The sequence below is a fragment of the Lynx rufus genome, unplaced genomic scaffold (genome assembly GCF_022079265.1).
Source record: "Lynx rufus isolate CCGP_SWC_20201006 ecotype Redwood Valley unplaced genomic scaffold, mLynRuf1.p SCAF_6, whole genome shotgun sequence".
NCBI lineage: Eukaryota > Metazoa > Chordata > Mammalia > Carnivora > Felidae > Lynx > Lynx rufus.
This window is the reverse complement of record NW_025814878.1, coordinates 89,930,491-89,957,498: the sequence shown is the minus strand read 5'-3', so window position 1 is coordinate 89,957,498 and position 27,008 is coordinate 89,930,491. Positions and strand designations below refer to the sequence as shown.

Here is a 27,008-nt window from a genome sequence, read left to right as displayed (position 1 = left end):
GCATGGAAATAAAACAAAAAAGCTAAAGGTTTATAGATAAAGTGGTAAAAGAATCAAGGAAACAAAAATGATAAAATAGTAAGAGTTATCACAAATGATGTTGAGGAGAAGAATATCAACTGACGGGACACTGTTTTAAAAATACAAGACCACAAAGGGAGGAGCCAAGATGGCGGAACAGCAATGGAAGTTTAGTGTGTATCTCGCATCCATGAAATACAGCCAGGCCAACATAAACCATCCTGCACACCTAGAAAACTGACTGGAGGTTTAACACAACAATGTGCACAACCTGAACCACAGAATTCAGTAGGTACGCGGCACGGAGAAGTGAACTTGGGGAGCGAGAAGGAGCAGGAAGGGAGGTGCTTTTGCAAGCAGAGAGAGGATGGAGACCGGGCAGGGGAGAATCCGGGAAAAGCACCCCTCCCCAAAAGCAGCTGGAGAGAAAGTGGAAAATTGGAAACAGCCGCAGGGACTAAACTAAAAAGGGAGAAAGGAGAAAGAAGAGGGTTTAAATTCCATTAAGACTGTAAACAAGGGGAATACAAAGTCTGCCACTCTGCAGCTCCATACCTGGCGGGGCTCTGGTGGGAAGGGCGAATCCCCAGGAACAGAGTGGGGTCCAGGAGAATCTCGTGCCACACGGGGAAAAGCAGTTCCACTGCTGGAAGGACATTTGGTAGAGACTGTTGAGGCCAACTGGTCCCAGCAGACCCCAGAAAACAGCCGCATTCGCTGGTGCTGGAACAAGGTCGTTAGGGTGAAGCCTGGTGCCAGATGTGTCTTGTGATTTTCCATAATCCCCGAAACGCTGATGCTACGCTATCTTGCGAACTTTTTCTGGGGCGGACTGGCACCTGGCCACAGTCTCAGGCACCGGCAGCAGCAGGGTCCACAAAGTGTTCCTGGGTGCAGCCGATATTCGGCCATTGCTTGGTGAGACCCTCCCACAGAGGGGCGGAACAGGTCAAAGCCGCGGTCCTTCAGAAGTAAGGGGCCGGGGAAAACAGCCGCATCTGAGACAAAACTCTGGAGAGAGTACTGCCTGGGGCCTGGCCACGGAAAGTGAAAAAGCAGGAAGTGGAAGAAAGCTGAAGACAGAGGACAGGTGCGTGATTGTTGATCCGGGAGAACAGACTGGTGGATGGGTGGGGCCATTTACACCCCTCCCACACATACACATACACACCTACCAGCAGCTGCAACAATCCCCTCCAGTAGGATAGCAGTGCTATCTAGTGGAGAACGGAGCCATTACACTGAGCTCCGCCCAACTGGAAGCTGAAGAGTGAGTGGGTCAAACTCACTCTTCAAGAACACAAGTCTCACCACCAGCTTAGTTTATGGACTATACAGCGCCACATAGACTGACTCCTGAGGGAAAACGAAGTAATTTCATTCCTACTTCAATCTGTTAGCAGGTCCCTCTATTCAATTTTCTTTCTTTCTCTTTTTCTTTTACACTTCTTTTTCTTGAACAGAAAGAGAAAAAATTCATTTTTATTTTCAATTTTTATTAAAAAATATTTTTCTTTAATTTTTATTACTATATTTTTTTACTTTTATGTAAATTTTTTCAAATTCTATTTTACTTCCATCATTTTATTTTAGTCTACTACAGTGTGTTCACTTTTTCAAATTTTCAAACGATTTCCTTTTTTCCTTCTTTTTTCTTTTTTCTCTTTCATTTCTTTTCTTGAATATAGAAAGAGAAAATTTTCATTTTTATTTTTAATTTTTATTAAAAATATTTTTCTTCAATTTTTTTCTACTATATTCTTTACTTCTGTGTATATTTTTTCAAATTCTGTTTTACCTCCATCATCTCATTTTAGTCTACTTCAGTGTATTCATTTTTTCATATTCTCAAACAATTTCCTTCCCCCCACCTTTTTTCTCTCTAATCTGTCAAACCATTTTCAACACCCAGACCAAAACACACCCAGGATCTACCATCATTCATTTGATTTGTGTGTGTGTGTGTGTGTTTGATTTTTTAATTTTAATATTTACTTAATTTAATTTTTTTATTTTAATTTTTCTACCTCATTAATTCATTTTCTCTCTTCAAAATGACAAAATGAAGGAATTTACCCCAAAAGAAAGAGCATGAAGAAACAACAGATACAAGCAAGATGTCTGAACCAGAATTTACAATCACAATAATAAGAATACTAGGTGGAGTTGAAAATAGATTCGAATCCCTTCTGCAGAGATAAAAGAAGTAAAAAATAGCCAGAATGAAATTAAATGTTATAACTGAGCTGCAATCACGGATGGATGCAGCGGCGGCAAGAATGGATGAGGCAGAACAGAGAATCAGTGATATAGAGGACAAACTTATAGAGAATAATGAAGAAGAAAAAAAGAGAGAGATGAAGGCAAAAGAGCACGATTTAAGAATTAGAGAAATCAGTGACTCATAAAAAGGAACAACATCAGAATCATAGGGGTCCTAGGGGTAGAAGGGTTATGTGAGCAAATCATAGCAGAAAACTTTCCTAACCTGGGGAAAGACACAGACATCAAAATTCAGGAAGCACAGAGGACTCGCATTAGATTCAACAAAAACTGACCATCAACAAGGCATATCATTGTCAAATTCACAAAATACTCACACAAGGAGAGAATCATGAATGCAGCAAGGGAAAAAAAGTCCCTTACCTACAAGGGAAGACAGATCAGGTTTGCAGCAGACCTGTCCACAGAAACTTGGCAGTCCAGAAAGGAGTGGCAGGATATATTCAGTGTGCTGAATCAGAAAAATATGCAGCCAAGAATTCTTTATCCAGCAAGGGGGTCATTCAAAATAGAAGGAGATATAAAAAGTTTCCCAGACAAACAAAAACTAAAGGAGTTTGTGACCACTAAACCAGCCCTGCAAGAAATTTTAACGGGGAATCTCTGAGTGGAGAAAAGATGAAAAAAAAACCCATATATATATATATTTATAAATATATATATATATTTAGAGAGAGAGAGAGAGAGAGAAATAAATCAATACCAAAAGCAACAAAGATTAGAAAGGACCAGAGAACACCTCCAGAAACTCCAACTCAACAAGCATCATAATGGCAATATATTCATGTCTTTCACTACTTACTCTAAACGTCAATGGACTCAATGCTCCAATCAAAAGACATAGGGTAACAGAATGGATAAGAAAATAAGATCCACCTATATGCTGTTTACAAGAGACCCACTTTAGGCATAAAGACACCTTCAGATTGAAAATAAGGGGATGGAGAACCATCTATCATGCTAATGGTCAACAAAAGAAAGCTAAAGTAGCCATACTTATATTAGGCAATCTAGACTTGAAAATAAAGACTGAATCAAGAGATGAAGAAGGGCATTATATCATAATCAAGGGGTCTATCCACCAAGAAGACCTAACAATTGTAAACATTTATGCGCCAAATGTGAGAGCACCCAAATATATAAATCACTTAATCACAAACATAGAGAAACTCATTGACAGCAATCCCATAATAGTAGGAGACTTCAACACCCAACTCACAGCAATGGACAGATCATCTAATCAAAAACTCAACAAGGAAACAATGGCTTTGAATGACACACTGGACCAGATAGACTTCACAGATACATTCAGAACATTTCATCCTAAAGCAGAAGAATATACATTCTTCTCTAGTGCACATGGAACATTCTCCAGAATAGACCATATACTGGGACACAAATCAGCCCTAAGTAAGTACAAAAAGATCGAGACCATACCATGCATATTTTCAGACCACAATGCTATGAAACTCGAAATCAACCACAAGAAAAAATTTGGAAAGGTAACAAATACTTGGAGACTGAAGAACATCCTACTAAAGAATGAATGGGCTAACCAAAAAGTTAAAGAGGAAATTAAAAAAGTATATGGAACACCACACATGAGGCAGCAAAGGCGGTCATAAGGGGAAAATATATAGCAATCCAGGCCTTCCTAAAGAAGGAAGAAAGATCTCACATACACAACCCAACCTTACGCCTTAAGGAGCTGGAAAAAGAACAGCAAATAAAACACAAAAACAGCAGAAGACAGGAAATAATAAAGATTAGAGCGGAAATTAATGCTATTGAAACCAAAAAAACAAAACAAAACAAAACAAAACAAAACAAAAAAAAAAAAAACAGTAGAACAAATCAATGAAACCAGAAGCTGGTTCTTTGAAAGAATTAACAAAAGTAATAAACCACTAGCCAGTCTGATCAAAAAGAAAAAGGAAAGGGCCCAAATAAATAAAGTCAAGAATGAAAGAGGAGAGATCACAACCAACACAACAGAAATAAAAACAATAATAAGAGAATATTATGAGCAATTGTATGCCAATAAAATGGGCAATCTGGAAGAAATGGACAAATTCCTAGAAACATATACACTACCAAAACTGAAACAGCAAGAAATAGAAATTTGAAGACACCCATAACAAGGAAGGAAATCATACTAGTAATCAAAAATCTGCCAAAAAACAAGAGTCCAGGGCCAGATGGCTTTCCAGGGGAATTCTACCAAACATTTAAGGAAGAGTTAACACCTATTCTCTTGAAGCTGTTCCAAAAATAGAAATGGAAGGAAAACTTCCAAACTCTTTCTATGAAGCCAGCATTACCTTGATTCCAAAACCAGAAAGAGACCCCACTAAAAAGGAGAACTACAGACCAATTTCCCTGATGAACATGGATGCAAAAATACTCAACAAGATATTAGCCAACCGGATCCAACAATACGTTTAAAAAATTATTCACCACATCCAAGAGGGATTTCTACCTGGGATGCAGGGCTGGTTCAATATCCACAAGACAATTAACGTGATTCATCTCATCAACAAAAGAAAGGACAAGAACCATATGATCATCTCAATAGATGCAGAAAAAGCATTTGACAAAATACAACATCCTTTCTTGATAAAAACCCTCAAGAAAGTAGGGATAGAAGGAGTATACCTCGAGATCATAAAAGCCATATATGAATGATCCAACACTAATATCATCCTCAGTGGGGAAAAACTGAGATCTTTCCCCCTAAGGTCAGGAACAAGACAGGATGTCCACTCTCGCCACTGTTATTCAACACAGTATTAGGAGTCTTCACCTCTGCAATCAGACAACACAAAGAATTAAAAGGCATCCAAATCAGCCAGGAGGAGGTCAAACTTTCACTCTTCGCAGATGACATGATACTCTATATGGAAAACCCAGAAGATTCCACCAAAAAACTGCTGGAATTGATTCATCAATACAGCAAAGTTGCAGGATGTAAAATCAACGCACAGAAATCGGTCGCATTCCTATTACACCAACAATGAAGCAACAGAAAGAGAAATCAAAGAATCGATCCTACTTACAGTTGCACCAAAACCGATAAAATACCTAGGAATAAATCTAACCAAAGAGGTGAAAAATCTATACACTGAAAACTATAGAAACCTTATGAAAGAAATTGAAGAAGACACAAAAAAATGGAAAAAGATTCCATGTTCCTGGATAGGAAGAACAAATATTGTTAAAATGTTGATACTACCCAAAGCAATCTACATATTCAATGCAATCCCTATCAAAATAACCAGCATTCTTCACAGAGCTAGAACACATAATCCTAAAATTTGTATGGAACCACAAAAAACCCTGAATAGCTAAAGTGACCTTGAAAAAGAAAACCAAAGTAGGAGGCATCACAATCCCAGACTTCAAGCTATACTACAAAGCTGTAACCATCAAGACAGTATGGTACTGGCATAGAACAAATAAATGGAACAGAATAGAGAACCCAGAAATGGACCCACAAACAGATGGCCAACTAATCTTTGACAAAGCAGAAAGAATATCCAATGGAATCATGACAGTCTCTTCAGCAAGTAGTGCTGGGAAAACTGGACAGTGACATGCAGAAGAATGAACCTGGACCACTCTCTTAGACTATACACAAAAATAAACTCAAAATGGATGAAAGACAGGAAGCCATCAAAATCCTCAAGGAGAAAGCAAGCAAAAACCTCCTTGATCTTGGCTGCAGCAACTTCTTACTCAACATGTCTCTGGAAGCAAGGGAAACAAAAGCAAAAATGAACTACTGGGACCTCATCAAAATAAAAAGCTTCTGCACAGCGAAGGAAACAATCAGCAAAACTAAAAGGCAACCGACAGAATGGCAGAAGATATTTGCAAATGACATATCAGATAAAGGGTTAGTATCCAAAGTCTATAAAGAACTGATCAAACTCAACACCCAAAAAACAAATAGTCCAGTGAAGAAATGGGCAAAAGACATGAATAGACACTTCTCCAAAGAAGACATCCAGATGGCCAACCGACACATGAAAAAATGTTCAACATCACCCATCATCAGGGTGAACCAAACCACAATGAGATACCACCTTACACCTGTCAGAATGGCTAACATTAACAACTCAAGCAACAACAGATGTTGGCGAGGATGCAGAGAAAGAGGATCTCTTTTGCACTGTTGGTGGGAATGCAAGGTGGTGCAGCCATTCTGGAAAACAGTATGGAGGTTGCTCAAAAAAACAAAAATAGAACTACCCTACGACCCAGCAATTACACTACTAGGCATTTATCCACAGGATACAGGTGTGCTGTTTCGAAGGCACACATGCACCCCCATGTTTATAGTAGCACTATCAACAATAGCCAAAGTATGGAAAGTGCCCAAATGTCCAGCAATGGATGAATGGAGAAAGAAGATGTGGTGTATATATGCAATGGAGTATCACTCGGCATTCAAAAAGAATGAAATCTTGCCATTTGCAACTACGTGGATAGAACTGGAGGGTATCATGCTAAATGAAATTAGTCAGTCATAGAAACACAAAAATCAGGGGCGCCTGGGTGGCTCAGTCGGTTGGGCGTCCGACTTCAGCTCAGGTCACGATCTTGCAGTCCGTGAGTTTGAGCCCCGCATCGGGCTCTGGGCTGATGGCTCAGAGCCTGGAGCCTGCTTCTGATTCTGTGTCTCCCTCTCTCTCTGCCCCTCCCCCATTCATGCTCTGTCTCTCTCTGTCTCAAAAATAAATAAACGTTAAAAAAATTCAAAAAAAAAGAAAGACAAAAATCATATGACTTCACTCATATGAGGATTTTAAGAGACAAAAAATATCAACATAAGGGATGGAAACAAAAATAATATAAAAACAGGGATGGGGACAAAACAGAAGAGACTCATAAATATGGGGAACAAACTGAGGGTTACTGGAGGGGGTGTGGGAAGGGGATGGGCTAAATGGGTAAGGGGCACTAAGGAATCTACTCCTGAAATCATTGTTGCACTATATGCTAACTAATTTGGATGTAAATTTTAAGAAATAAAAAATAAAAGTAAAAAAAAAAAGCAAGACCACATGTCTTTATTTTGTTTAAATTTTGGTTATATAATCACACAAACCTTTGATTTTGGAGGATTAGTCATACCACAAATATACCAAAAGATGTAGACGATTGATAGTAGGATTGAACGGAGAGTGAAACCATTCAAATCATATAAGAAGTATCATGGATATTGGATTTAGGTAGTGGGGAAACACTGAAGGGTCTTAGGCAGGAGAACAACATTATGTAAAAATACTTACTCAAGATCCTTTATGAAGAATGCATCAGAAGGAGGAAGACTGAATTCTGCAAAACATGTCAGAGGCTATAGCAGAAATGTATGGTGGCCTAGAAGAGGAAGGGTTGGCAGTGGTCCCAGAGAAATATAAACGGATTTGAACTGTGCTTAGAAGGTAAGAATGTATAGGCTTTGGTGATTATAAAGTCAAATCAAGAGTCAAAAATGAACTCTTGGCAGTGGATCACTTGGTTCAAAAAAATGATACCCAAATTTCTCTCCTTGCAACAAAGGGGATGGTGTGCCATCCACTGAAATAGGAATGAAAGAGTAAGAGCAGATTCTATTAAAAAGAGAAGTAATTTGGTTTTGAACTTGCTGAGTTTGAGTGGCCTTAGGCACATTTGGGTGAAGATGTCAACTAAGTTACTGAAAACATCTGGAAATCAAAAAAGATATCAGTTAAAGATTTGGATTTTAAAGTCATTAGCAAATACATGGTTCTGAAGATCATGGCAGGAGGTAGAATTGCCAGGGACTGATTCAGAACAACATAAGGTACCTGGACCAAGACCATAATCCATATATCTTCTGCCTTGTGTACAGAAGGCCACTAGGTTTGGCTCTCTTCTCAACAATGCCCAGACTAGAAAAATGCATATCATCATCTTATTCAACTTTATCGCTAAGCTATTATTTTTCCTTTAATGTACAAATGCTATTCACATAATCTAAAACTATTTTCCTCTCACATGGTTGTTTTTAGAATGCACAGAATAAGCTATTCCCAGATGTGTCTTCTATAGTTTACAAAAATACAAGAGTTCACATAAGTCATTTGCAAGAAGAATGGAAATGGGGGGGGGGGGGTAAAGTGATAGTTTCTGCATAATCTTTCCATTTTTGTGAAAATTGGAGTGCTCTATCCCACTGGTGTGTGTTGGGGGAAAAATCCCATCATAATTTCAGAGTATATAATGGGCTCACTCCTTTTCTCACATGTGTGAAATATAGTTGCAGCAATTTCTCTGTCTAGTTAGACAACATATTGTCTGGCAGCAGAATTGTGTATGTTAATTTAATGCATTTCCCCATACATTTCCCAGGTTGTAGTCAGAAACAATTCTATCCATACTAGAAAAATAAAAGGTTCTTAGTAATGCCATCGATCCAATTATATTTGATAGCTTAGGTACAGATTCACTGTGTGTAAAGATGCTTTTAATAATTTCAAACCATCTGTGATACAAACATAAAAATGATAAACATGTGAAAAATGTTTCCCAAGTTCCATTAAACTATGTGCTTTTTTGTTGTGTCTTGTACTATATATTTTTTATCAACCAAGAAGTTACATTTTAATAGTCAATTTCATAGAGAATTTTTGAAGACTACATTAAGTCTTACAATAAAACATTTTTTTCACTAATTCAGTAGCTTTAGATTGTACTAAAGCAAGATGGAATAATGGGGATACATGAACAAATGTGGGTAATAAAGCCAACTGCATGGTTAGTGTGAAACTGTAAAATCAAAAATTATTTGAAGGCTTCAAAATTAGATCCCAACAGATAACCGAAACTATCAAAAGTTTTCCTAAACTGTTCTTTCTTAATTTGATGACAATTCAGATGAGCACTGACCACTTCAGAAATTAAACTTTCCTCATTACAACTTTACCTTAAAATATAAATTCTATTTTGGACCTAATGTGAGCATTCTATTTGAATTCCAATAAATAAGAGTACAGAAAGGGAAATACTCTCCTAAGCATTTTGTTAGATTCCATCACTGAAATCATAAAACAAAAAAACTGTTATTACTTTTTCTCCAAAAAGTTAAACTTGTAGCTTTTTATGACACCATAAAATGAATAATTTTTCCATTAGGCTAAATATAATACCTTACTCTAAAAGAAGAAAATAAAAATGATGTAAGCTAAGCCCATGGGTTATGTCTTCCAATTTCACATTACACAGGCTATCATATAAATGAAACAAAGTTACAATTGGCACAAATGATAATGAAAAATTTTGTGAAGCTTCAATATTTGTTGCTTAGTTTTGGAACTCCCTTAAAGATTTCCAACTAAATGAGACACAGAACATTTCACTCTCCTTTAGTTGGCATATGTAATTAAAAATAAACTAGCAGCAGCATCAATTTCTGTCTCTAAGGATATACCTTCAGATAGGAATATAGGAAGTAAACAAAATATACTGTCAGAGTATGTACTCATGTTTTTATACAAAGTGGTATATAACTATGAGTCAAAGAATTAATACGTAAAATTCAGTAATAGCAACAGTTTATATCAACTTCACTTCATAATTTAATATTATATGCACAATATTCAATTTAATGAATACATGACAATTTATGACCATTCACATACTTCAATTTTCAATTCCAAACATTTGAACAAGGAGGTAGAGACTGTATGTGAGAAATGTTTTATAGCTGTATTTAAATAAATAAGGATGAAATTTAGTTTGTAAATAAACATTGTAGATATTCAAGATAATATTTATGTGTAAGTTACCTTTTCTTCACTCTTATTTAATTATTAAATGTCTGTATGGCTTTGAACAATTTGAGTATCTATGCCTCAATTTCTTTCTCTATATAGTACATATTCCACAGAGATATTAAGTGGAATAAATCAGGTAATACTATAAATCACAGATAAAATTGTTTCATACATAGTAAATAGTCAACAAATAAAAACTTTTATTATCACCAATTTAATCATTTTCCTCTTTCATTTACTTTATCTCTATTTTTATTAATTTCTTAATGTCTCCCTTTCAGGCTATTATAGACCTCTTAGGGAAATAATTCCAATTATCTGTTCTATCACACATACACAGAACCTGGCACAGAGTAAGGTGCTTCCCCACCAAAAAGAGTGTTATTAAGTGGGAAAAATCACTATACTTAGGGATTGTACTTGTGCAAGCTTACACTGTATGCCGATACTTGCCAAGTATATGCATATATTCTCATCCCAGATGAAACTTCATGGTATATCATTATACTCATGTTGCAGCTGAAAAATGCTGAGGACGAAGGTGTTTATGGAACTTTCCACTGTCACAGCTGAATGAAGGGGGAGCTGTGACTCACACCTAATTAGGTCTATCTGGTCCAAATTTCTATTATTTTCCCTGTATATTATACTGTCTCTTCACAGCTCTCTTTAGCTTCTCAAAAACTCTACATCTTAATATATTCTTACAGATTTCTTTCCAAAAACAGAGAAGAGACCAGAACTAAAAATTAGCACGTTGCAAAAACCTCCATATAAATTAAAATTTCTCTTTGAGAGAACTTGACAGTAAAATAAACATTCCCCTGATCTTATCCCTCTGCTCCTCTCAGCTCTACATCCCAAATAATACCCTCTCCATTTTTTTCTCATCTGCTTTGTTTTTTCAAACAATGGCCTACTTTTCCTATATTTTTGCCAACTTTTAATGCCTCAGTCTCTTACATTTAAAAGAAATTGTTAAAGACAATCTGACTTCAGGCTTTTATTTAAACTAACACAATTCCAAAGCTTCAGGATCCACCCCAGAACAAAGCCATATTAGGACAATTGTTTAAATCTACTATAGGACGTCTTGAGACCCAAGACAACATCTTTTTAATTTTCACATTTATAACTCAAATACCAAGTGACTTCCACATAGATCCAATAAATATCTCCTGAATGAATGAACTGGAATTAATATTCAGAATTATGAAGTGGGGGCCTCATAGGCTCTTTTGTAAAAGGTCAAATGATGTTCAATATACTGCACTTACTAAAAATGGATAATTAAATAATAAAATTATAACATGATGTTCAAAAATGACTTGAAAGTAATTTGAGTTAACCTTTAACTTCATTTTAATTAGAAAATTTGGTTAAGTAAAGTAACCGATTATCTGGGCATTAGAATTGAGTAAAATTTTCACTGTAATTGCTTTCTTCTTGTACTTGGGTTGTCTGGAAAGATTACAGCAGCACTGGGATTTTGGTGAAGACAGCAACACTGGGGTTTCTTTTGGAAATCTGTGCTGTCACTGCTACAAGTATGATAGGTCCCCTGAAAATTCTGTAAGAGGCAATAGGTGAGAATAGGGAAATCCTTGCTCTGAGTCTGTTCTATAGTAACTGTTTTTCCTCCATCAAGAGTGTCTTAGAAAACAAGCTATGTAGTTCTTCTACATTCATTCATTCAGCAATTATTTATAAACCATCTAACCATGTGCTAGGCATTGTTCTATGTGATTGGGATACATGATTGATCCAGAAAGAGATGGAGACTTGACATTTTGCAGTTTACATACTAGTGTGGAGAAACCATAAAAATAACAAAGAAGTAAATCACAAAGTATGTTAGAAGGTGATACTTGCTACGGAAAAAAAAAAGAAAACTAGAGAAGGGTAAACAGACTGTGATTACTTGCATAGTGACAGATGAAGGCACTTGTAGAAGCAAAGAGGTTAAGAGGCCATCAGATTAATCCAGGTAAGAGAAGATGATGGCTTAGGCCAAGGTAGTTAACAGTGGAGGTGGTGAGAGCTATTTGAGCCTTGATGTATTTTGAAGATAAGACTACCACATATTTGCCTGGCAAGTTGTTTCTCTCATATGTGGGAGAAAGAAAGGAGTCAAGGAAGAGTCCACAATTCCTGATTTGACCAAATAAAAGGATGGTATTGCCAACCAGTGAGACAGACACGTGGGGTGAGAGGAATATCAATTGAATATGACATGTCTAGACCTCCATGTAGTGAGGTCAAGTAGGTCCCTCCATATCTAAGTCTTGCAGAGAGGTCTTGGCTGGATCATTAGTTTATATGGTCTATAAAGCCATGTCACAGGTGGGATGATGAAGGAAGTGTGAATGTACGTAGAGACAAGCACTGTGGATAATCCCCAGGAAACTCCAACATTAAGTTGTGTAAGAGGAGAAACCAGAAGAGGAGGCTGAGAAATGGAACCAGTTTTTAACAGGAGATAAAAATAAATTGTGGTGTTTAGAAGCCAAATGAAGACAATGTATCAAGGATACTTCAATTAAGACCATGGTTCAAGTGTGTCAAGTGAGTTTTTCAGTGATGCAAAAGGCAGAACCAGGACCAATGGCAACTTATAAGGATAAAGATGTATTTGAATGAGAAAAAAATTCAAAAGCAACATCTATTCATTATTAGATCCAGCTGTTTTATAATACAGTGAACTTTGTTTCTAATCACTGGAGGTATTCATAGACAGGCTGATGAGTATCAGAGATATTCTGGAAATGATTCCTAATTGGGTAGAAGATTAGACCATACGACCTATGAGATACACTCCAACTAATGAGTCTATTATTTCTGCCTCACTTAACACCAGAGGAGAAATACATCTGCTTTTCCATCTGTGGGTCTTTGCAATCTAAGCAATCTGTGTCCAGAGTTGTCTCATTGCCTCTTGACAGAAAAAGAAAATGAATCATAACTACGCTTCAATGCAAAGAGACGCTTTGGTACAAACATACCTGAATTTCAATGTTAACACTACTACTAAATCGTCTGGCTTTAGGAAAGCTCCTTAAATATTTTTAAACCTTAGTCTCTTCTTCAGAACTCTCACAGTATTCTTGAAGGAATGAAACAGTTCACTGTGCTTTGTTCAGTGTTTGATACACCCTGGGTTCTGACAAAAACCTTAATTCTTTAAGTGGGAGGTCCCAGATTTAAGGGTTATTTTGATGTTCTAAAGTTAGCTGTTCCTCTAACATTGAGTTTTAGAATACACTCTTCATTTAAGCAGTATACTTACTGATAAACCAGAAAACGAAGTGTATGGTGTCTTCATTAAGACAGTTTTATTTGGTTTTGAAGTACATAATAAATTTTGAGGAGTCATGTTTGGAGTCAACTTTTCTACTGTATGTATTACGATGTCGTTTACTTACATTATCGTAATTGAAACACATATTCCAAGGAGGTAAAGACAAGAAGCTCTGAAATTAGAGTGGCTGGATATAAATCCTGAATTTGTAATTTCCTAATAATGTGATTTTGGCAAATGAGCCCCTCTGAGACTCAGTTTCTTTATCCATAAAATAGGAAGGAAGGAATTATTAGAATTTTTTGTGAAAATGAAATGAGTTAATATATATGTAAACTACAAAATAAAGTGTCTGATTTATAAAAAACAATAATCCTTATTTTTTCTTATTTGTTCCTCTATTCTAGGAAAAAATTCTAAACAGCACTGTTTCTATTTTAAATTTTTCATTAGCCCAAAAATTTTTAATTTTTTTGTTAATTTTTGAGAGAGAGAGAGTGAGAGAGAGACAGAGAGAGAGAGAGAGAGAAAATGAGAGCGCAATGGGGGAGGGGCAGAGAGAGAGGGAGACACAGAGTCAGAAGCAGGCTCCAGGCTCTGAGCTGTCAGCACCGAGCCTGATACGGGTCTTGAACCCATGAACCGTGAGATCATGACCTGAGCCGAAGTTGGAGACTTAACCTACTAAGCCACCCAGGCACCCAAACTATTTTTAACATACCTTTATTATTAGGAAGACAACATGTTAATAGTAACTAATTCAAACAGCACAAAGAGCCTACAATAAAAAAAGGGCTTTCTTCCTTACTTATAATCTATCATCTTATACATATACTATATATATATTTAAACATGTATGTGTATATATATATATATATATATATATATAAACATAAATGGATTCTTTCTATACTCAAGAGGAACAAACTATAATATTTTATGCTTTCACTTAACATTACATATGTGTGTAAATATATAATTCTTAAATAAATTGTTAAATATCCAACTGTTTCCAAAAGTCTGTGCCTTTGTGATTTTCATTGACTTTGCAAAATTGCTCCCCCAAATCTCAATGCTCTGAGCAACAGGTTATGGAGTGTATTTTTCCCCATACCCTAATATTATTTTTGGTTATAATCAAACTTCTTAGTCAGTCTGATAGAAAACAGGCATTTCAAATTCATCTGACTTGATTTTTCCAATAAGTGAGGTTCAGGACTTTTTTCTATTTGCTTTAAATAGTACATGTGTCAGTATCATTAATTTCTTGTCCAATAGAAAAATTGAGCCCCGTACATATAAAGAAAATGCACTTTCTGTTATGTGTTTCAAATATTTCTCAAATAGTCATACCAGTTCGGCATTTTATTGTGACCTTTAATTCTGGTAATCATCATTACATTCTTCCCTGTACAGAAGTTTTAGTTTTATGTTACAAAATATTTTAATTGTTTACTTATGGCTTTAGTATTTTCCATTTCTCTTTGAAAAGCTTTACCTCAATTAAATGTCAGGAAATAAATTTCCCATAATATATTCTACTTTTTTTATTGCATTTAATCTTAGGCCAGTTGAGATTTATGTTGGTGTAAAAGATGAGTTAGGGATTTAGTCTTACTTTTCCCTTGCCCCTAAATGCCTCACTAGTTATTTTTCTAACATTTATTGAGAAAGGATTTCTTCACTCTGATTACACATTATACATACATTATAGAATATATGTCTATGTTTATTTCACAAGGAATGGGAAATCTATGTTATCAAATGATTGATGCTAAAATTCAGTAAATTTTTAAAAGTATGTTTCAGTACTAAACCAGTCTTGCATCCCTGAAATAAAACACATTTGGGTGTAATTTATTTTGCTTGTAATGTGCCATTTAAATGCATTTGCTAGTATTTTTATAACATCATTTTTATTGTGATAAAATAGATACAAAATTTACTATTTTAATTATTTTTTTAAGTTTATTTATTTTGAAAGACAGAGAGCAGAGGTATGCACAAGTTGGGGAGAAGCAGAGAGAGAGAGGGAGAGAGAATCCCAGCAGGTTCTGCCCTGTCAGTGTAGAGCCCGACTCACGACCTGAGTCAAAATCAAGAGTCAGAGGCTTACTCACTGAGCTACCGAGGTTACCTAGTTTAACCTATTTTTAAATGTGCAATTCAGTGACTCTAAGTACATTCATGATGTTGTGCAATCATCACCACATCCATTTCCAGAACTTTTCATCATCCTAAAGACAAATTTTATATCCATTAAACAATAACTCTCCATTTTACCTCTCCACAGCCCCTGGTAACCGCTATTTCACTTTCTGTGTCTGAATTTGCCAGTTCTGAGTACCTCATATAAGTGGAATTATACAATATTTGTCATTTTGTGTCTGACTTATTTTACTTAACATGCTGTCAATGTTCATCCATTTGTAACATGTAGCTCAATTTCATTGCTGTTTAAGGCTGAATAATATTGTTATGTATGTATATTTATACACACATATACATATATATATATATATATATATATATATACACATTTGTTTTCTGATTTATCTGTTGAGGATATTTGGGTTATTTCTACTTTCTGGCTATTGTGAATAATGATGATATGAACACAGGTACACAACATTTGGTAATAATTTAAAGCTCTTGCATTGATATTCATAACTGAATTCTTACAACGTTTTATTTTTTCTGATATCCTTGTGAAAGCTTTTTATTTTTAAGAACACTTCTTATAACATGGTAGACATTTAAATGTGTTACATAAATTTACCAATCACTTAAATCTGAAAAAGCAAAAAAAAGTCACAATTTTTCTACATCGATCTAAATTTCTTTCAAAATTTGGTTATAGTCAGGTTCTAACTTAGTATTACAAGTAACAGTAATCCCTTATCTAGATGTTTGGTTGTTAATTTTTAATTCCTGTATCCTTTCCAAAGAAAGTGTGCTTTTCTGCTAATCTTAATATATACAGTGCTTGAATTTATATCAAATTCACTTGCTTCTATATGTCAATAAGTCCTTCAAGGTCAGTAATAATATGGGAATCCATTTGATTGGTAATGTACTGTCTCTTAATTTTAAGTTGTCTTTCTTCTCTAATCTCTTAAAGATCTATTTATGTAAGAAGCCACATCTACTGCATCAACAGAAGAAATGACAGAAAAACCATCTGTATTCTAATGGTGCAAAGAAACTTACTCAAGGCTCACTGACTTAAACAAATAAATGAACAAATAAGCAAATGAAGAATGGCAAGATTACAGAAGGGAATATGAGGTGGATGATCTTTTCACCCTCAAGGAACCCTTGAGTTGGGATACAGGTTTGGACACATTTCAAAAGGCACTTGCACTTTAATGATCCTTTTGAAGTAGTTTTCAGTTTTCCATTTGAAGGTAAATGTGAAATAACCTGACAGAAAGGAAACAAGAAATTAAAACAGACTTAACTATTCTCTAAGAGATCTAGATATAGTAAAGAAAGATTATTTCAAGGACAAATTTTGTGAGGTTGTGCTGAGCCCATAAAAAAAGGATGTGGTGAGAAGCACATAATTCAGGATTAGGAAGACACAGGTGTTGCACAGAGACAAAAAATATTTTAAGTACTAAATAGAAAATAATATTTAAACACATGGGAAAGGGGTGCCTGGGTGGCTCAGTCGGTTAAGCGTCCGACTCTTGATTCAACTCCGGTCATGATCTCATGGTCCATGAGTTCAAAACCCACATCAGGCTCCATGATGACAGTGCAGAGCCTACCTGGGATTCTCTCTCTCCCTCTCTCTCTGCCCCTCCCCCTCTTGCTCTCTCTCAAAATAAGTAAATTTCGGGTTTTTTCAATGTTTATTTATTTTTGAGAGAGAGACAGAGACAGAGACAGAGTGTGAGAGGGGGAGGAGAAGTGAGAGAGGGAGACACAGAATCTGAAGCAGGCTCCAGGCTCTGAGCTGTCATCACAGAGCCCAATGGAGGGCATAAACTCATAGACCTGAGCCAAAGTCAGACTGAGCTTAACCGACTGAGCTATCCAGGCGCCCAAAAATACATAAACTTTAAAAAACACATACATACATGCACAGGATAGGCATCAGTTAAAAGATCATTGGAAAAGACAAAGACAAGACATAACATCACTGCAAATTTCTAAATTTTGCTAGAAAACAGTTATTTCACAGGCCATTCTACTAGAGAGAATGCAGTCCATAGCATTTTGGAATTTTTTTTTTCTTATAGAAAATGTGAATCTGAGTGTCATGTTATTTTCCAATTGAGATTTACATTCACAGGTGAGAGACTAGGAAACTGATATGAGTGAAATTGAAATCACAAAGCTCGATCAATCCTCTCTTCCCTTTCCTTTAGAAAAGCAAAAAGCAACACTATGCAGTAGTCTCTGTCTGGTAAAGATAAAACAGGTTTAGGATGTAAGCTTCTGAATGGCTTTTAGAAAACCACATTGCTTAGAAAAATAGAGAGGTGTTTCCAAGATCGTAGGTGGTGATACTGGCTTTGAAATACAGTCCTAGCTTCCACAGTTAGTAACCCTGGGTCTCTACTACTTATTCTTAAATGATCTGATGATTACTTATAAAGTTAGAAAAAATAACACTCATCAAGAATTTGGATTTGGGTTTTTGTAGTTTGGGGTATAAAGAAAGAAACAAGTTCTGTGAGAAGACACACCAGGTTTCAGAGACTGGTTCCAGACAGGTACAAAAGCAGTCCCTCTCTCTGGGACTGAGCAGAGTAAGACGAACTAGAGGGCAAGTGTGGTGCTTCTGAACATAGTTTGGAACTTTAATTTCCTGCATTAATCTACATAAGGAATTGATTTGAAAAGCAGTACTGGGGAACGTGGCCATGTTTGATCTTAAAAGGGGCCAAATTTGGGGCCGATTCACACTCCTGGTGATCTACAGCTTTAAAAAGTTGGCAGTAGCTCAAGTTGAGAACTAAAAAGTGGGCCTTGAGGCAAATTTAATTGAAGGAAAGGTCTGATGCATTTCAGAGGATTCTGAAGGCAACATCAAAAGATATTTTTAAAAGGCGTTGAGAGGTTGGATTGCCCAGGTGGCCAAACAGGTGTAGTTGCAAAAGCAAGGAGTAGATCCCCCACAAGTGGAGGCCGCCTTCCCATCCTCTCATGTGCTCTCAATTTGTCTACGCTTGTGATAGACGGTCCTTTTGCATGTCTAGCAGTAACAAAGCAGAATACAGACTTAGCCACTTATATGTATCTTTGTTCCTTAGGTCCTGTAAGAAACTTGTTTATTGAGAACCAAGAAATCATGGCATTTTTCTCATTCTTCCAAGGATGAATACTGCCTTCGTTAATATAAAGTTTATAGCCCAAGCTATGGTTCTATTCTTTTCTTGTACATGTAATAGCTTGGCAAGTCAATACTAAATCATATTGCAATCTTTGAAGACATTTTAAGCAGCAACCAAAACTCAATCCACATTTTTTCAACACAATAAACAACTGGATATGAGAAGGCACGGTCAAGTTTATGTGTGCAATGTTCACAGACAACAGTAATGAGTTATGACCACTGCTTTCCTGATAGAGACTGTAAAACGATTCTGATTATAATATGCGTACCTGTTGGAGATGTTAAAATTTTAAAAAACAAATGCATATTGGACTATGAAATACAGTATGTGTGGATTTAAGGAGAAAGAGTTCATGTTAATGATGGTGAGTTTTCTGCATGAATCTCTCCAGGCCTTCTGCATGAATTGCTTAAGATGACAGAGAAACACACTGCCACATAATACCTCCTTGAAGACTTGACTATCAAGAAATAATTGCACTGATTCTGAAACATCTGTAAATGCAAACAATCAATGTGCAAAGCCTATATCTTTGCTAAACTTGTTACAAACAAAAATATTGAAAACAAATAAGAAAAGCTGTTCATTATAATAATTTGGTAATGTGACATATTTTCGCAAATTAAGTGATTAAACATAAAGCACTAGAGCTAGATAAAATCATTCTTAATGTGTTTGAACAGCATTCTTATATTTTCTATAATTCAAAATCTTAAACTTCTTTCAATCCCTTGTATTACTCAAATAAGTCAGCAACTTGAACTGGAGACTAATTGAAATAAAATCTATCCAAAAAAGGTCATGTCTTAAAGTCAGGATAAGGCCATTTCCTCAAGAATTCCCATAGTTATTTAATGCCCTTTGTTGGAGAGGGCTGTGTCATCGATACACTAATTACCAGTTCAAACAGACAGCAGGCATCAAGTGGAGAGATGACCCTGAGAGAAGTCATGAAAAGTAGGTCTTTCTCCAATGTACCCCCCAAGGGATAAATCACTTTTTGTTATAAAAGATTAAACTTTAAACCCATAAATATGACTGTGTTCTGCTCAACAGTTCATAGTATACACCACACACACCACACATTTTACAGCCCCAAATGTACATCAAATATGGCTCAAGTCTAGTGACTGTAATCTCAACCCCACTGATATTTTTGTGAGAGGTAGGCAATAATCACTCAGCAGGAGAGAATCGCCACTTTTGAAACAAACACAGCTTTCAAAAAGTTGGTTTTAATCTATTATACTATAAAAGCAAACAACGGCAAATGTAGGTCAACTTGATAGATGATTCTGTTCTGTTTCTCAGTACCTTTTTCTGTAAAAGGGCTCTTAAGAGTTCTCTCATTGTGATAACGGGGTGTATGAAATGCACGTCCCTTTAAAAATAATTTAAAGTGGTTTAGCATTCTATTCATCAATTAAAAATGGTAAGTTTTCTAAGGCATAAGTTGTTATTTGATAATATTCCATAAAACTACTAACTTTAGGAGCTCTCATTCTTCACATTCTCCCATTCCTTTCACATGAACAAGTAATACAAAAATGTGAGCAGGGGCTCAGGTGGTGGCTCAGGTGGTTGAGCGTCCCACTGGTTCAGGTCATGATCTTAAGTTTGTGAGTTCAAGCCCTACATGGGCTCTCTGCTGTCAGCACAGAGCCTGCTTTGGATCCTCTTTCCCCCTCTCTCTCTCTGCCCCTCCCCTGCTCATGCTCTCTCTCTCTCTCTCTCAAAACTAAATAAACAAAACAACAACAAAAAATGTGAGCATATCAGTCAAGTTAAAAATGCAATGACTCACAAAAAGTGAAGAAACTAAAATAACAGCAACCTCTAGGTATCTCCATCTGCAACAAAGATATGTCTTTGACTGATTCATAATTTCCCAATTACCTCATCTGCAAGATAAAAGTTTTGTATAGTCTGTGATTTTGAAGATTAGTTCCGGCTTAACCATTTTGTGATTCTAAAAATTCTAGGAGATACATGAATTTGCTGGTGAGATATGGTCTGTGTCAATACAAATAAGCAGTTTTGTTATTTGATTATCTTCCTATAAATCATGAAATTAAATCACACACAAAAATTAGACACTATACAGTATTCTTGTTTCAATATTTACCATTATGCATCAAATATAGACTATTGCAATATTCAGTATAAAATCACTCATACTGGGGTTCCTGGATGGTTCAGTTGGTTAAGGGTCTGACTCTTGATTTCGGCTCAGTTCATGATCTCACAGTTCATGGGATGGAGCCCCACACCGGGTTCAGTACTGTCAGCAGGAAGCCTGCATGGGATTCTCTTCCTCTCCCTCTCTCTCTGATCCTCCCCGACTGGCTCACACATGCACGCACACACTCTGTCTCTAAAAATAAATAAATAAAAACTTAAAAAAAAATCACTCATACTGCCATTTGAAGAACCACCACAATTTGAAAAGCCTTTCACACCTTCCCAACCTGATTTGGTCACAGATATACAGCTACGTTTTATTGAGAAGGAGATACTGAGTCTGTCACTGGCTTTCCCATATCCAGCAAACAGACAAGTGTTATTCTGAGAAACAGGATCAAGTTATATAATAGTTAAATATATGATATAAAGAACTGATCTTGTACTTCAAAATAGGTTAATTAATCAAATTCCTTTAAAAAAGACATTCTTAATACCCATATTTCTACCATATTTCATTACTAAGTAAACATATTCATGTACATTTTGCAACCCAATTTAATATTCATAAAAACATGATTATGAAATAAATCTAATAAAACTTAAGTGTAAAATATATATCTATTGAACACACCTTTCCTGTAATAGAGTAAGTCTAGCTAAAACAAAAATAAAAACAAAACACAAAAACCAAAAACTGGTATGCCCAAAAACCTCACCTGAAAGTTAAATTTTATGGTTTGGTGGGCTACAACATATGTTTGTATATACAAACAATATGGTTTATTCCTGTTTGAAATAATTATAAACACAGTATTGTACTTAATTATACTTATTAAAATTTATCATATTAGAAGATAATTGGTAAACTAGAGCACTCATTTCTGTAATCTTTACTATTAGGATAATTACACGGTCATTGTTTATGATTCACTCTTCAGAAAGTAAATTACCACCTAATCTGAGTTTCCAATTGTTTGATATGCAATTTATTAAAAAAGAGAAAAGAAAAGAAAAGAAACTCCTTTTACCCACTGGAATTTATGAATATAAGTGATGAAACCATGCCACTGAATGCTCTATCTTATAATCATGATTCTGGTGATACAAACGTCATATGATATGAAAATGTCTAGTGAAAAATTACTCTCAAGAGAGCAGTATCATAATTATTTTTATAAATGAACCCTGACTACAGAAGACTACAGGTTATAATCTAAGTGTCTAATAAAGACTAGATTGCTTTCCTGCATATAATAATTTCCTGTGGATTGGCTAATGCTATATATTTAGTTTCATTAATTCTACTCTTTATTACAATAGGAATATGCACTGTAACATGAACCAAAACATAATCAAGTGAGCATGCATATTTGGACAAATTGTTGAACCATTTACATGTTAAATGAATGATTAAAATATCTAATTATGCTTTACATATTCATAGAATAAAAGTGCTACGGTCTTTAGTTGAAAACTGTTTTCATCAGTGTACTTTCAAAGACTTCTCTTTCTTCTATATCAGTATCATATATTTGTGTATACTAATATAATGAAGCTTTAAATATTGATTTCATGAAAGGCAATGAATGAAACATCAAGTCTTATTTTTATCATTTTTACTTAATTCTATGGGAACAAAGCATATACTGTAGTACCTTTGGATATTGCTTGACAGGAATCAATACCCTTTCTGAGAGCTTTATGTTTTTGTTGCTGATGACATCAAGATATTTCTTTTCTTCATCTTCTTTTTTTCCATCAGAACCTTGAAATTTTTCAATTTCTGAAAAAAAAATTCACAAGAAAAAAACAGTAAGTGAAATGAGAAGTCATAAACAATGCTGATTGTTCTTATTACTTGACTTCTTAAAAAAGATTTTGAAGAATCTTGATAGGACTAAACACCACCTTGTTAACAGCTACGTGAATGCTACCATATATTAAGATGACCTCTGTCAAATCTAACTAAAAAGTTATCATTGAAGATGTGACTGCCTGCCATGAAACAAATGATGAACTTAATTTTTAACATCTACAACCAAAGAAGAAGGAAGGGAGGAAGAATATGCCATTTAATTTAAAATATCTAAGCAAACATAACTTTCCTAAGGACAATAAATAGAATAAAATATATTTTAAGGCTATATGTTTTATTTTTACTAAGAATTATTCCTATTCTCTATAATAGGATAGGAATGGTAAATAGCATATTATTTTATATTCTAACAAAACTTCAAGGCAATTATAAAGGGGGTCATAGCAAAGTCTTCTAAAGGATTAAATCTGTAAATGCTATCATTCATATTCATCAACATGAAATTATCTGTCCATATGTTTAAGAGGAATTACTAATTTTGCCTTATGAGAATATTCCCAAAATGGATGTTTTTGAGCAAATGTACATTACTTATCTATTCTTTCGTTTTAAAATTAATTTATTCCACAAAGACTCTTAAACCTCTATTGTGGGTACCACAGATAAAACAGAAAGCAGAAAATAAGAAAATGTCCCTGCCTTTATGGAATCTATATTCTGATGGGAAAAATGAGCAATTAGAAAGTGAATATATATGTGCATGCATATTTATGTGTGGGGGTAAAGGATAAATAAAATAAAGATATTAAGACAGTTTTTTAAAGTTTTGTCAGATGGAACAAGAAAATTTTGTTTCTGTAATTTTGGAGTAAAGGAAAGGTGGTGATATTTGTTAAGTATGGAAATTCTCAATCCACATTAATTTATATTGCTTTGAAACATTTTTTAAAGATCTGACTACTTCTGGAGGTAAAAGCATACTGTATTGCATGTAAGAGCTTTGTTCTTTGTTGTTGTTTGTAATTAGTATCTTTCCCAAAATGATTTCACATACATTACATAAAATCCCTGTAGTATTCCCAAAGATAATCTTTTAGCATATCGTTTATTTGGCTCATGTGGAATTATTAAAAAATCTTTCTGAAATAAGATCACATTGCTTACCCACATAGTGGCTGAATGAATGCTATACTGCATGGTTTGCACAGAGTCATTTACAATCACTTTTTTTCAGGTATATACTATAATTTCCCTGAAGACAATTATCTTAGAATAAACTGTACTGTTTGAAAAACAGTTATTTGTAATACGTCTATAATTTCTATGTAGAATGAGAACATCAGATTCTCACTATTCCACTCCAGCAAGTCATTTTAACTGCCTGTCGTTTTCAACCAAAAAGCATTCTCTATTCAGGCTTTCAATCCCGTATACAATTATTACATACAGAACTCTGACAACTGCAAAGAAATAATATTCATTATATCTTCTGATCCTGACAATGAACTGTTGATCACTGCCCTTTGGGTACATACACCTACCTAATACCATACCTAGTTTGAGGCAATTGTAATGTGGGACACAAAGACTCAATTCCCAATCTATTAAATGTATAGCTTCTCCTTTATCACTCACTCCATCACAAAATAAATTGAATTTGTCTGACATTATTTGTTCTCTACAAAACTACTACTACCCTAGGCATTTTTAAACATTTGCAATTTGATCAATTATTAATTCCAATAAATTTTCCATCAAGAAATGGAGTTGAATAAAATACCATTTCCACTGCTTTTTCTGTTCATTTCTACACTTTCCTTTTTAAAATGTTGATATGTCTTTTGCCTTTCTGATACTGTCAGGGAGTTATCTTGTCTTTCCTGACACCTCTACATGACTAACAGCTCAGTCATTGCATTTGTCAACTGGGTAGTCATGGAAAGGTATAAGCCAAATATGCCTGATTTTAAAGCCAGGAAAAGCAATGTATACAACACCTTTCCTTTTTAAATTTTACTTTAAAATAATTCTTTGTTTATTTTATAATTAATGCATGTTCATTGTGCAACATTCAGACAATATAGGTATCCATAAAGATTTAATGGTATCCATGGTCATCTAACAATAACTAAACAGTTTTGTGTAGAGGAATTTTTATATTTGTTTGTATGGCCTCTCTTTAAATTTGCCTTCCATATTATTGGGAAAACATATTTAATATACTAGGGCAGGATTATTTTTTGTTGAAAATGTTAAATTACATAGATTTTAGTATCTTCTGTTCTCCTTTCACCATTTATCTATTAATGCCCATATTCATTCAAATGCCCAAATTCATTCAAGAATTTGCTTTAGCATTCATTGACTTATTTTTAGTGGCTCTCTCCATAGTACTAAAATTATGAGAAGATTACAACAGAGTTAACCTGTGGGCATCGGTGTATTCACCTTGTACCCAACTGGTTTTAGTCAGATGGAAGCTATAGTAAGAAATTATACTTTTTGTAATAAAAAAAACCCATAACCGTACTTCCTATTTAATAATTTCAAGTGTACAGTTCAGTAGTGGTAAGTCTATTCTGTTGTTGGCTGTGCATCGCTAAAATGTTTTCAGCTTGCAAAACTAAAATTCTAGAACCATGAAACACTCATTTTCCATCCCCCTCCCACAGGCCTTGGCAACCATCTTTTCACTATCTTTTCTATGCTTGACCACTTTAGGTACTTCATATGAGTAGAATAACACAGTTTTTGCTTTTTTATGAGTGGAGTGTTTCATTTAACATAATGTTCTCAAGGTTTATCCATGTGGTAGCATGTGTCAAGATTTCCTCCTCTTTAAAGTCTATATAACATTCCATTGTAGATATATACCACATTTTCTGTATCAATGGATATCCGAGTTATTTCTACCTCTTGGCTATTGTAATAATACTTCTATAAACATGGATGTGGAAGTGTCTTTGAGATCTTGCTTTGAATTGCTTTGGACATATACAATTTTTTGGACATATACAATTGTTTTGGACATATACAATTGTTTGGACATATACAATTGTTTTGGATCATATGGTAATTCCATTTTAATTTTTTTAGGAACCTCCATACTATTTTCCATAATGACTGCACCATTTTATATTTGCAAAAAGAGTGCACATGAGTTCCAATTTATCTGCATCCTTGCCAACACTTGGTATTTTCTATTCTTTTGATAGTGGTCATCCTAACAGGCATGAGGTGATATCTCATTGTGATTTTTATTTTCTCTTATGTTTAGTGATCTTGAGTATCATTTCATATGCTGTTGACCATTTGTTTATCTTCTCCGTAGTATTATCTGTTCAGGTCTTTTGCCCATTTTTAATTGGGTTATGTGTTTTATTGTTGTTGAGTTGTAGAATTTCATTATACATTCTGCACATTAACCCTTTACATATATACGATTTGCAAATATTTTCTCCCATCCCATAGGTTACCTTTTCACTCTGTTGATTGTTTCTTTTGATCCACAGAAGTTTTCTTTTAGTTTGATGTAGTTACCTTTATTTTTTACTTTTGTTGCCTATGCTTTTGATGTCATATTCAAGAAATCATTGACAAATCCAATTCTTGAAGCTTTTCCCCTTTGTTTTCTTTGGAGTTTTATAGTTTTAGATCTTACTTTTAGGTCTTTAATCCATTTTGAGTTAGGTTTATGTATGATGTGAGACAAGACTCCAACTTCATTCTTTTGCATGTAGATATCCAGTTTTACAACACGATTTGTTGAAGAGACTGTCCTTTCCCCATTGTATGTTTTTGGACCCTTGTTGAATAACATCTGACCATATACACAAGGGCTTATTTCTGGGCTCTGTATTTTGTTCCACTGCTCTGTATTTCTATCTTTATGCCAGTATCACACTGTCTGGATTACTGTTGCTTTGTTATTATATTTTTGTTGTTGTTGCTTTTGTTTTTTGGGTTTTTTTTAAGTTTTTATTTAAATTCCAGTTAGTTAACATATAGTGTAATATTAGTTTCGGTGTAGAATACAGTGATTCAACACTTTCATACAACACCTGGTGCTCATAACAAGGCACTCCTTAATACCCATCACCTATTTAACCCAAGCCTCTCCACTGGTAACCATCAGTTTGTTCTCTATAGCTAAGAGTCTTGGTTTCGGTTTCTGTTTCTCTCTCTCTCTCTCTCTCTCTCTCTCTCTCTCTCTCACTTTTTCCTTCTTGCGCTGTTGGTGGGGATGCAAACTGGTG

At 35.0% G+C, this 27,008-nt stretch overlaps 1 protein-coding gene across 2 annotated transcripts in view; it reads right to left on the bottom strand.

Moving 5' to 3' along the window:
* KHDRBS2 (KH RNA binding domain containing, signal transduction associated 2) overlaps positions 1-27,008 on the bottom strand; it is a 577,798-nt gene that overhangs the window by 451,901 nt on the left and 98,889 nt on the right. For both annotated transcript variants that reach the window (XM_047102966.1, XM_047102967.1), the window contains exon 2: positions 22,592-22,719. In XM_047102966.1, coding sequence (XP_046958922.1) covers positions 22,592-22,719 — 128 coding nt within the window. The remainder of the gene's footprint in view (positions 1-22,591; positions 22,720-27,008) is intronic.